The 13,250-nt window shown below is 49.6% G+C and overlaps 1 protein-coding gene across 3 annotated transcripts in view; it reads left to right on the forward strand.

Moving 5' to 3' along the window:
• Positions 1-13,250, forward strand: part of Sh3pxd2a (SH3 and PX domains 2A) — a 204,057-nt gene that overhangs the window by 68,772 nt on the left and 122,035 nt on the right. For all 3 annotated transcript variants that reach the window (XM_041662211.1, XM_041662213.1, XM_041662212.1), the window contains exon 3: positions 2,860-2,935. In XM_041662211.1, the coding sequence (XP_041518145.1) occupies positions 2,860-2,935 (76 nt within the window). The remainder of the gene's footprint in view (positions 1-2,859; positions 2,936-13,250) is intronic.

A 13,250-nucleotide genomic window follows, 5' to 3' on the forward strand; every position in this document is an offset into this window, starting at 1 on the left:
AGCTTGCTGTGGCCCAGGTACACCCTGGTTCCAGAGAAAGTTAATTCAGAAAAGCATAGCACTCCATATCTGGGTGTCTGACTGGGCCCTCCTTTGTTCTCAGATATCTCAGTGCTGTCCCTTCCGACCCCTTATGGAGCCATTACTTGGAGGCCCCAGGCCTGGCCTACACATGGTATTATATATCTTCAATATTTTGGGAAAGATTCATTTATAAATATGCATAGGATAAAATCGAAAAGGATGTTATTAAGGAAGCACCGAGAGAACGTGGCGTGAAGATGTTTATTAATGATGATATAGCAGTGACAGGTCGGAAACAGGGTGACGGGCAAACCAGCTGCGGGCCATGCGGACACTGAAATTCTATGTCATAATTAAAAATGGCAGTATGGCCGGGCATGGTGGCACACACTTGTAATTCTAGCACTTGGAAAACTGGGTAGCCTGGGCTACATAGTGAGACTACATGATCCTAGCATTTGGCAGTCTGGGTAGCCTGGGCTACATTGTGAGACCATGTCTTTAAAAGAAAGAAAAAGAATGTTGATATTGACATAGGGCTGGGACTGTAGCCCAGTGGTAAAGCATTTGCTTAGTTTGTACAAGGCCTTAACACTTCAAATTAATGCTAATATGGAAATATTCATCTATATGGAAAAAATGTTCAGCGCGCGGCATGAGAGGATTGATGAGGTCACTTTATTTATACACACAGGAAGGATATGTGTCCCTGACAGTTTTAGTGTTGGCTTTTAGGGGAGCTGAATGTAAGTGATTCTTCTGCCTTTTTAAAAGCTTTTTAATTTTGGTTGTTCATTTGTGTTTTCCTGAGACACCGCCTTGTTATGGAGAAGACTGGCCATTACACGGCCCAGACTGGCCTTGAACTCTTGATCCTCGTGTCTCAGCCTCCCGTGTGCACCGCCGCCATCACATCTAGCTCCCTTCATCTCTTCTGACCCCCCTACCCCCATTGCTTTTGTAATTTCTAGCTTCTCCTCACTAAGCAAGAATTACTGATGTAGTACAAAATGAGATGTACAAAAATAGAACACAGGTGAGGGAAGCGGGGTTCTAGCTGGCAGCCTTATTTCAGAATGTGTTGCAGAACTCCCAGGTACAAATTTATAATGTTATAGCCCAACAGTTGTATTTAAATGTAGCAGCAAGGAATCATTAAATGTTTGAGAGTTAAAGTTAAAACTCATGAGCCAGCTTTTGCTAAATATCTGTTTGGGGAGGTGGAAGTTGATTATGGTACAATCTTGTTATGAATGGAATCCACCGAACCCTCACTGTGTGGGTTCTAAATGCTATATGGAGATTGAGTAATGATGACGTGAGAGACAGTCCTAGAACCATGTGTTAGAACTGGGTAGATGAACGGACACACATGCAAGCACATATGTGCGTGCACACACGTGTGCACATACACACATGCACACGTGTATATGCATGCACGCGTGCACACACACACACACGCATGTACACAGGCACACAGTCTAGCACAGGACCTCTTTCCATCATCACCAGCCATGCTGACCCCTGACCCCAGCCGTTTCTACCCTGTGGCTCACTCACTACACTCTAGGTGGAGTCATCGTGTCACAGCACGATTAGGTCACGTTCCTCCTCTTCATAAAACCCTTTGGTACCTCGGGATACCCCTGGTCCTCACAACTGTCTCTTTCCATGATTTGTCCCGTCCTGCCTCTCTCTTCTCGTGGCCTGTCCCTCTGCCCTGACTCACACATGCCAGCCATGCAGCCTCTTCCAGTGGTTTGCACTTCCAGGTTCCTTCTCTGGAACAGGTCTTACCCATAGTGCCCTGCTTCCTCACTTTCTGGGGGTCTTTGCCTCTGCATTGGTGACATCTTCCTCAGCACCCCAAACAAAAGATCCCACATCTTACTTAGACGCCTTAGCTGACTTCATTCTTTTCTGTAACACTTGACCGTCCCTGACAGATGACCAATTTGTCTATTCTTTGTCTCCCTTCACCAGAATATAAACACCCTGAGGCCAAGGACTTTTTTTTCTTTAATGTCCAGTGCCCTTAATCCAAGATCAAGTGAGTGTCAGCAGCCAGGGGAGGAATAAGTGGACATTAGGTACCGAGTAACAGATCCTCATCCTGTCAGGGAGGTACCTGAGGAAGGCTCCTTGCCTTGCCCAAGGTCACAGCTGGGACACCCAGCAGACATCCTGGCTGAAGCCACACGCTCACAGGGACCCTGGCCTTGTCCATCCTGCTTCCCGTGTGTTTGTCCCGTTCATACAGAATTTCAGCCCGGAATAGCAAAAGAAGAAACAGCTGTTGAGGGTTCCTCCCTGGAAAAGCAGTAGTGAGCTCAGGGTGGGAAGAAAGAAGGGAGGAAGGGGTCCCTGGCCATGGGGACAGTGCGATAGATTTGATTTTAATAACATCTGTGCCTACTTTTGCAGCACAGTTCTGGAAGGTGGGTGGTCTGTCTGAAGTATCAGGTGGGGCCTTCCTCCGTTCCTGGTCCAGGACGCAGGTGGCTGAGGGATTCACTCAACAGACAGATGATGTAAGAAGGAGCTGGGCCCAAAGGAGCATCTGGGAACCCCAGTCTGGCCTTCAGGCCTGTTGGTCCATGGCCCAGCCTTGCTCTCAAGTGTCTCTGGACCCACCCCTTCCTGAGCTGGTTCAGACGCCCCCTTTGATGCGTGGAGAGCTCTGCCCTTCTCTCTCTCAAGCCCCATGTGGTTTGTTAATTGGCTGTGAAATGAGGGATTTCAGGCGTCACTCATCCGTGTGAGCGCAGTGGGGCCGTGGTGGGTTGCTGATCCTGTTCAGTGTTCTCAAGCCTGTCTGTCTGTCTGGCTCCCCAGATGCAGCTTCTGGATAAATTTCCTATTGAAGGCGGCCAGAAGGATCCCAAGCAGAGGATCATCCCCTTCCTCCCAGGTAAGCTCCAATGGCCCCTCTGCAGGATTGGGGTGGCTCAGAGAAATCCTCCCTCCCTAAGACAAGAGGAGGCTAGAAATGCGTTAACCACTCCCCCAAAGGACTTGCAAGCCTTTGCTTTTGAAGGCCACTGTTCTCCAACTGGCTTCAGAATCATCCTTGCCAGCCCTTGGCCTGTAGCTCACAAGGAGTTTCTGAGGCTCTCGGACTTGATATCTTCTTCACAAAAGACCCTGAGAGGGTAGGATGTGTGTAACCCTGTAATCCGAGGCCTCGAAAGGCAGGCAGAGGTGGGCATCAAGGGTCAGAGGCTCAGCTGAACTTTATTACCATTTTGAGGCCAGACTGAGCTACACAGAAAGACACAAGGGTTAGTAGTTCAAGGCGTCTGGGCCAACAAGGTAACTTTGATAAAGATACTTGGCACCAAGTCTGACAAACGGAGTTTGATTCCCAGAGGGACCCACGTGATGGAAGGAGGGAACCAACTTTAAGCTGTGCTCTGACCTCCATATGTGACCCCACCCCCATACACAAAAATAAAGATGTAATAGTTTACAGTCACCCTCAGCTACATAGTGAGTTCAAGCCCAACCTGGTCTACTGGAGACTCCATCTCAGATGGTTAAGAGCACTGACTGTTCTAGAGGGCCTAGATTCTATTCCCAGCACCCAAATGGCTGCTCACAACCATCGGTAATAACCAGTCCCAGGGGAGGCAAAGCCTTCTTCCAGCCCCCTCAGGCGTGAGGTGGCCATGTGGTACACAGATGTTCATGCAAACAAAACACTCATACATAGTTTTTTTTTGAGACAGGGTTTTCCTGTGTTCTGGAATTCACTCTGTAGAGCAGGCTGATCTCGAACTCAGAGACCTGCCGATCTCGAACTCAGAGACCTGCCTGCCTCTGCCTCTGCCTCCCCAGTGCTGGGATTAAAGGTGCATGCAGACACCAATACGAAGCTTTTTGTTGTTGTAAAATCTTTTTTGGTTTTTAAGTTAAAAAGTATCATAAACTAAACAACCAACCAGAGCCGCTGAGAATTTTAATTTCTCCTGGGAGAGGATTGCTAATCACAAGCACAACTGTTTCCCCACCTCCCTTATAGTGCACACACTCCCCAAGTCTTGCTCTCCCGTGGGCCTTATGCTACTATGAGTACTCCTTAACACACCTGCGAGCTAGCAGGTCTGGATCTAGCTCAGCCTAGCCAGGCGCTGCAGCACCATTTGGAACCTGTTTCATGCAATCAATCATATGTAATTTAGAGAAAAATGTCTCAGGTAAGCCATGACCCGCTATTACCGGGATGTCTAAAGTTTGAGTAGAGGCCTGTAATGTAATTATAGCCTGCTCCTTATCATTACCGCGTACAGCTCTTCCTGCTGAGAACTGCATTATCTCTTCTCATGAGGGCTTCCGAGAGGTCAGTTAACTGCCCATGAAAGTGGCAGAACTAAGGCGTGAATTCAGGGCTTTGCCCTGCACTGTGAGGGCCACACTGCCACCCTGGTTGTCCGGGTCCAGCCGGCTCTCAGGACAGTCGCTTCACAGTGGTCTTCCCACTAGGTTAATGCTGGCGCTGGACCCTCACAGGCCAGCAGCCTCCAGGGTTACAGCTGCCAGTTAGACACGAGAAGCCTGTGGTCAGGACGTGCTGTGGATTGAACAGGTGGTGGCCCCTCAGATGGAGAGTGGCACCCTCTGAAGGGTGTTCCTTACCCGACCCTCAAAGTCAGCAAAAGACTACGCATCTTCAGCATCTTTGCTAGACTGGGAGAGAAATAACCAGCTCCCAGGTAGAAGAGCCAGAGCTGCAGTTTGGGCAGGACGAGAACTAGCCGTGGAGAGTAGGTGTGTCACCCCTGCTTCCTGCACTGGAAGCAGAGCACGGCTTCTCCGCTGTTGGCCCCTGAGCTGTCAGTCTGGGGCATTTGTGGTGCTCAGCATCTGGGTTTGCAGTAACCTTAGATTCTTCCAACATTCTGGGTGCTGCACCCACCTAGGGCATGGCTGTCCAGCTGGGGTGCTGTGGGCAAAAATATCCGAGTGAAACACAAGGTCATCGGTGTCACGCGAATACTGGATTTGGCCTTGGGACCTGAAGCTGCCTATTTGCTTGGGAATAACAGGGCTGCTTCTTCCACTCTGTCCCCAGCCAATACTACAAAGACAGAGTTTGTCATCCCATCTGCCAGGCTGAGAGGACAGGGTGAGGGTGTCCCTTCAAATAGTGAGAGACAAGACCTTTTCTACCATCAGAATGACTTAAAGCCGGGCGGTGGTGGTGCACGCCTTTAATCCCAGCACTCGGAAGGCAGAGACAGGCAGATTTCTGTGAGTTTAAGGCCAGCCTGGTCTACAGAGAGAGTTCCAGGACAACCAGGAATGTTTCACAGAGAAACCCTGTCTCAAAAAACAATCAAGAATGCCTTAAAGCAGGATGTGCCCCTTTTGCTCTATGATGCTGTATGTTGCTGTATGATGCCCGCGCATGACGCCTCAAGGAGCTCAGAGAGCAGAGAACCCGTGCTCTGAGGGTGTCAGCAGAGGCCCCTTAAGGAAGGGGCCTTAGACCTGATGCTTTGGGGAAGGTAGGATTGGAGGTGGCGCTGGAAGCCATGGCTTGGGTACCACTGCCTGAGGAAGGTAGGATTGGAGGTGACGCTGGAGGGCATGGCTTTGGGTACCACTGCCTCTTGGTCCCATATCTCACAGCCAGACTGTTTCCATTCACCCCTGGAAACCATAGCTCTGTCAGCGACCAGATGTAGTAACTGTGCCTCAGGTTCCTTATCTGGAAAATGGGGTGATAACGGCATCTACCCCGTAAGCTATGGTAAAAGTGAATTGTTGGCAGCCAGCTGTTTCGAACTGTGGCTGACCCCTGCCAAGGTCCTTATTGTTGCCATGTCTCCACGTATGCTTAGAATTTTCACCACACAGTCCCACGAACAATATGACGTGACCTGAAATTATTGTCCCTATTTTACTGACTAGGAAATTGAGGCTAAGGGATGCTGACAGATTTGTCTTCCAAAATAAATTTGTAATAAAAACAACTTTTAGAAGGAGGTGGGAATTGGAGAGATGGCCTTGCAGGGACCCAAGTTCGGTTCCCAGAACCTAGGTAGAGCAGATAGATCAGTACCTCCAGTTCTGGGCAGGGAGGATTCAAAGCCTCTAACCTCTGTACCCAGGTACCCCCACCCGATGCACATAATTAAAAATAAAATAAATCTTTAAAGGAAGTCACTGATTTTCTGTGAGGAGGTGGACGCGTGCCCTGCTGTGCGTTTGCAGTCAGAGAAAAGCATGAACTGGGCATCTCCTTCCCATGTAGTGGGCTCAGTCTTGGATCAGTCTTGGCCTCTGTCTCACTGAGCCACCTCACCAACCTCTGAAGCTCTCAGTGAGGTTAACTGACCCCACCAGCTGGGAAAAGTGAGACACAGGACACCTTCCCACCCCTATATAAATGTGACCATAGGGAATGTCATTGAGAGAAAAGGGGTTGACTAATTCCCCCAAAGGAAACTCTCCCTTTCCTTAGCCCTGTTCCCTCTTAGCCCCCTGTAGTGTGAATTCTAATTGGTCTTAATAATAAAAACCTAGAGTCAGTTATGGGGGTAAATGCTGAAAGATCCGAGAAGAAGCCAGCCACTAGAGAGACTTTTAGCTCTACCAAATCCTCAGACCGAAGGAGGCAAGATCCTCTCTCAAGGAGCCCTCAGACTGAATGCCCTGAGCTCCTGTCTCCTCCCATTTTATATTCCTCTCTCTCCTGCCCAGCCATATCACTTCCTGTTTCCACCTCCCTAGTGCTGGGATTAAAGGTGTGAGCCACCCTGCCTGACTCTGTTTCTCTTTTAAAATGGATCAATTTTGTGTCACTCTCCTAGAGTTCCATGGGAGGGAAAGTTCCAGGGAGGAATCTCCAGAGAGGCTCAGTTTTAGTTCCATAGCTGTTGGAGCATGGCAAGCATTTCTGTGGCCCCAGGAGGTGCTTGGGGTGTATTCCAGGTGTCAGTCCACCTGGCTGCAGGCATCTTAGGATATGTCCAGGCAGTCCAGGCCAGCCTGTGGGTTAGAAAGGGGCTAAGCACTCAGTGTTCCTGTGGCCAAAGATAGAGTCTTCATCCCAGAGAAGCTGGCCCCTAGTAGTACCCAGTGCCGTTGTATAGTGGTACTGGGGCCAGGGATAGGGTTTAGGGGAGGGCTGTGAGCAGGGCCAGTGAGGTCCTAGAGGTAGGGTTTGACCAATTACTGACATTCGAGTATCAATTAAGTCCTTTATAAAGGTGGCGAATGGACTGCCCTTAAGAAGGTCTCCTAAGTTGTTTTCACCTGCACTAAAACCTGTTTTCTGGATTCTGGGAATGAAGAGCCACTGTACAGAACGGCCAGCTTCCACAAGGCCTGAGAAGGCCATGGAAGGGGCTAGAAGGTGTGGAGCCCACACACAAGAGGCAGCTCTCCAGTAGGTGATCCAGGGAAGAAGATATGTGTGGCTCAGGCCAAGAAACGGCAGTGTTATTCAAGAGCGTGAGCATCTTGGGAAAAGGAGGTTGAGGATAGACTCCCCCAGGCTGTACCCCCGAGAGTGAGGTAGACACACCCATCTCTTCGGCTGACGTCTGTGGCGCTTTGAAACCAGGCCCTCGTCCTCCTCGGTCTTCACTCGTGTTTCTGCTGTGGGCTGTGTTAAGACTTGTTGATCAGTTTCCTTATCGACACACATTTTACCGAGCTACTAGTATATGCCTGGACTAGTACCAGCCACTCCTCATTCCTTCATTCCTTCCTTCCAGGCTCACTGAGAGCCAGTAATCCTCAGTTTAGAGAAAAGTCAACTTGGAGGTAGCAGATGTCTCAGTGGTACTTGCCACCAAAATGAGTTTAATTCCTGGAACTCGTATGGTAGAAGGAAAGAACTGACTGTTCAAGTTCTCTGACCTACACACACACACACACACACACACACACACACACACACACGTTCTTCGGATGTACTGTCTTTCCCTGGCTAAGAGGAACTGGCACAGCCAGCCTCAGCAAGGCTTTGCTTTTTATTTTGTTTTGTTTTGTTTTGTTTTGTTTTTTGAGTCAGAGTTTCTCTGTAGCTTTGGAACCTGTCCTGGAACTACCTCTTGTAGATGAGGATGGTCTCGAACTCACAGAGATCCACCTACCTCTGCTTCCCTAATGCTGGGATTAAAGGCGTGTGCCATCACCAATGGGCTGCAAGGCTCTGCTTTTGCCTTCCTCGGCTGCCACTGTACCCACCAAGTTAGGGCTGAGACCAAGCACAAGTCCCTTTGATCCCTCACTCAACGGTCACTGTTCTCGGTCACTGTTCTCTCGAGCAGCAGGAGCTTCCTGTTTGGGGTCAGGTAGCCTTGAACCTCTCCGAATTGGGAATCAGGTAGCCTGGAAGTCTCTCCCAATTGCGTTGAGTGACTGAGGACATTGACACTGAGTAATTCTTTTGTGCCTGAGTTTTTTCATTTTAAACAATTGCACACATTCTGTGTGTATATGGCTCTTAGAGCCCCTCATTCATTTAATTGCCAAGCTATTGCATTTCTCTTAAATACCTCCCCACTCTGCCTTCTTTTTGAGATAGGGTCTTGTTTTAGGGTTTTTGTAACTGTGAAAAACACTGTGACCAAAAACAACTAGGGGAGGAAAGGGTCGTTTTGTTTACAACTCTCAGGTCACATCCTTCACTGAGGAAGTCAGGACAGGAACTCAAGCAGGACAGGAACCTGGAAGCAGGAACTGAAACAGAGGCCATGGAGGAAGGCTGCTCATTTCTCAGCCTGCACCCAGGACCCCCTGCCCAGGCATGGCACCACCTACAACTGACCTCCCACATTAATAACTAATTAGGAAAATGTCCTACAGGCTTTTCTAAAGGCCCGTCTTTTGTTTTTGCTTTATTTGTTTGTTCGTTTCAAGACAGGATTTCTCTGTGTAGCCTTGGCTGTCCTGGAGTGTCCACAACTCACTTGTGGAGATCTGCCTGCCTCTACCTCCTTGGGATTAAAGGTGTGTGCCACCACCAGCCAGCAAAAATGTCTAGCCCAGGCTGGCCTTGCCCATGGACTCGTGATCCTCCTGTCTCTACCTCCTTCAGCAAATCCTACAGCATTTTCTCAACTGTGGTTTCCTCTACTCAGATACCTCTAGTTTGTGTCAAGTTAATAAAACAAAACTGACCAGGACAGGTCTAATGGGGTCTGTGCTGGTCTTGAACTTGCTATATAGCTGAGGATGCCCTTGAACTGTTAATCTTCCTGCCCCTGCCTCCCAAGTGCTGGGATTCCAGGAATGCACCACTATGTCTGGCTTTACCTTTTAATTCTGAAACAATTACAGACTCGGAGATGTTGCAGAAATACCCGCCTCCACACCTTCCTCCCTGCAGTTCTGCTACCCAACTGCAGTGCTGGTGGCTTTATCCCAGGGCCACATCAGCTGCTTGCCACCATCAAATTACTTCCTCCAATTAAATATCTTATTTCCTCTTCAGATTTTGTTATTTCAAAATTATGTGCATGTGTGTGTCTGAGTATAAGTATATGCTCATGAGTGCAGTACCTTCAGAGGCCAGATGATGGCATCAGATTTCCCCTGGAATTGGAGTTGAAGAGAGCTGTGAGTGGCCCAGGATAGGTGCTGGGTACGGAAATCAGGCCATCTAGAAGACTATTATGTGCTCTGAACTGCTGAGCCACCTCTCCAATTCTGGAACATTTTGAAAACTGGCTCTAATATGTTATCAAAACCAGGAAATTGATGTTGGCACCTTCAATTAGCTAGCACATTGGCCAGAGTGATTGATTTCTACATTAAGCCTGTGAGACTGCTACTGAGTGAGCATGCCCCTGCCCTGTAAGGACAGTAGCCCATGACAAAACTTCTCTGTAGTTCTGAGTGCTCAGCATTCTCGCTTCCAACAAAGAAACTGTGAGTAGAACTTGATTTGTAGAAGGAATTCTCCTGAAGACCCCTGAACAAACTCCTTAGAACAAACATTACTAGCTTTTGGTTGCGCTCAATGGTTCTTTTTGTTTTATTATTATTTGTTTGTTTTCTGAGACAGGGTCCCTCTGTGTAGTCCTCACTGTCCTGGAACTCAGTATGTAGACCAAGCTGGCTCCAAACTCACAGAGATCCTCCTGCTTCAGCCTTCCCGGTGATGGGATTAAAGTCACACGCCACATATTTTGTTAAAAAGAAATGTGTGGTAAATTTGGTTGCAAAGTGAAGTGCTGCTCAAAGAAGTGTCTTTAGGAGCTTGCCTGTGACCCCAGCACTGAGGAGGCCGATGCAGGAGGAGAGTTCAAGGTTAGCATGAACTGCAGAGTGAGGTCAAGGCCAGCCTGAGTTGTGTATTGATATCCTACCAATAATAGCAATAATAATACCAATGGCAGTAGTAATAGAATCTGTGGCTTCTGAGTGGCTGGATGCGGAACAGACCTGGGGCTGAGAAACTGGGCAGTTAGTCGCCTTGCCCTTGGGCTGTAGGTACAGCTTTGTCAAGACTCTGAATGGATCACGGTGTGGTGTCACGAGCCTGCCCTAGCACTTGCAGAATGGAAGCAGGAGGATCAAGAGTTCAAGACCAACCTGGGCTATGAAGTGAGATCGAGACCAGCCCGGGCAACATGTGACATGCTTTCAAAAAAAAAAAAATCCAAAACCAAATACACAAACAAAAAAACCGTGTGCATGGTATCTGACTCCACCGAACTTGTGAGCCAATTAAGTTAGCTTAATGGTTTCATGGCTCACCATACAAAATATAACTCTTGAGCCAGGGATATTAGACTTTATTACAGCCCCGTGACCGGCGTGAGCGGTGGCATGCCTCCATCTGTTCTCATTCCTGCTAAGTTCCCTGGAGTCGACATGCTGGGTGGAGAACATGACCTGCACGTGCAGTGGGTGCAGTACAGGAAGGGAGCCCAGACGTTGGGGAGTCTGCATCTCTTATTACAGGTAGGAGGCCAACTTGCTTCTTCACCACAGAGAGATGCATCCAGGCTGTTACCTTTGGGAAGATAACCCAAAACAAAGAAGCCTAGCTGCCTGTTTGGGAGGCCTCCACCTGTGGCAACATCAGAGTGCTAGGGGCAGTGGTCTCCCAAGTGTTTCTGGAGCCTTCTTGGAGGGGCGGGCAGAGTGCTTTGGTACTGGACCGGTCGTGATTGCGTCTGCAGCCTCTTGGTGCAGCCTACTGTTTATACGGAACCTTCTGCCTTGTTTTAAAAGACTATTGTGGAAAATCCATCTCCTGTTGCCCATCCTGGGATTGGAGTCCGTTTCCTGTGTATCCTGAGTTGCTGGCCCGAGGAGCCTCCTCGGGAGGAAATGGTCATTGCAGAGCAGAGTTTATATAGCTGCTGATGTAAAAAGCAAACTACTGTGACGGGGGCCCGGGGACCTCAGAAGCCAGACAGTGGGACAGAAAAGGCTGTGCTTCCTCTGCCAAGGCTATGCTAGCTCGCCTTCCACGTAAGGGCTCTCTGTGCTCCTGTGCTGGCCTCAGTTTACCTCTCTGGGCTTCCCTACCCATAGCCCTTTGTATCCCCAGGCGGATGAGATAGGGAGCTATGGAATGACTTGGACCACAGAGTGACCCCATGTCCATATTCAAGGCAGGGGCCAACAGCCTGGAGACAGCCTGCTGACCTCGCCCCTCACAGGACTGTAGTTCTAGACAGCAGGCTGCTTACTTCTTTTGTGCGGGTGACCGACCGTTGACATAGCAGTCCCTTAATGAAGAGGCAGTGTGGAGCCTGGCGAACCAGTGACATAAGGCTTTCCTCTCCCTGACCACGGAGCCCTCTGCAGAAGATCCGGTGTTTGTTCAACACCAGAGGAAGCAGGGGGAAGGGATGGTTTTTTAGCTCGCTCAGGGAGAGCTGGCCTCTTGCTCAGCCATAGGTGTTCCTCTCCGTTGCCACCAGGCACCAGGCTAAGAAGCCTTTCCCCAAAGGATCTGGGAACTGGGGCAAGTGATGACTGAGCTCTGGCAGGGAACCGCAGTCCCTGAGGGTGAGGGTGTGGGAAGTTTCTGGACCCCAATAGTAACCTCAGATGGCAAAAAGACAAACCTCTCTGATGTTGCTATGACAGACAGTGTCTTCTGGGAATACTGGGGTATAAAAAAAAAAAATCAACAAAATTACAGGCCTGCACCGCTCACCTCCATCCTTCTGGGAATGCTGGGTCTCCCCTTGTAATCATAGCTCCCACTCTGTAATCTGGGGCCAGCGGCTCCCAGGGCCTGCTGTGAGCGTACTGCTCTGAACGCTGCATGGAAGAGCTGTGCTCACTCATTCCTTTCCTGCCACAGGTATTTATCAAGCCACACTGTGTGCCGGGACCAGCCGTGGGCACCGATAATACAGCTGAGAACAAGAGGCCAGGCCGCTGTTGACAGGAAGCTTATCTTTCAATGGGGGATGGGGGCAGACAAAGGAACAATTTCCAATAGTGACAGGAACCAGAAAGGAAAAGGAGTGTGAGTGAGGAGGCCCAAGATGTCTGAGGTTTGCTGGCCAAGGAGGGCCTCTGCAGAGGTGACATCTGGACTAAGCCAGGCATGGGAAGATCAGGGTCCAGGGACCATAGGCTATGAGGACAGCGAGAACGGTGACCTGAGGGGCTAAGGATTCCGGGTGCATAGTAGCATGAACCAGTGGAGAAGGGGTCAGGCCGGCTGACCTCAGAGAGAGCTGGGAAGACAGGAGACAGGACCAAGAAGGTCACCCCTGAAGAGTGTGTGTTGTCAATGTCACTAGCCCTAGCCGCTTCCAGCCCCAGAACCCCCAGGTCTCTCTGCGGTGGTAGCCTCACAGGGCCCCTCTCTGCTCCTGTACGTGAATGTGGGTCAGGCCCCAAGCCCTCTCTCGGCCATAGCTCCACATTTAAGAGCCAGGAAAAACTAGCCACTTTGTCAGAATTTTCTTTCTTTTCTCCCTAGCTTAGAGACCTTTTCAGAAAGGAGTTGACCTCCTGAGCACCTGCCCCAAATCCATAGTCTGGAGTATCTCTGATGACCCTTCTCCAGAAATCTTTGGTTAAAGCAGAAGTCCACACTTCTGCGGCCTCAGGCAGCCTGGGTCATTTGACCTTCAGGAAACAGCCCTGGGTTCCAGTCCAGGCTCCACCCATGTCCGTAACACAACGTTGTTAACCAGAGCTCTCAGCAGTTCCCTTGCTTGTTGACAACATCACCAAAAGTGAGGGCTGTGACTTCAGGCCTCAGTAACACTCATGACCTTCCCGACACATGC

This window comes from Microtus oregoni, unplaced genomic scaffold, assembly GCF_018167655.1.
Source record: "Microtus oregoni isolate MIOR12 unplaced genomic scaffold, Mior012 000012F_ref0000307, whole genome shotgun sequence".
NCBI classification, from domain to species: domain Eukaryota; kingdom Metazoa; phylum Chordata; class Mammalia; order Rodentia; family Cricetidae; genus Microtus; species Microtus oregoni.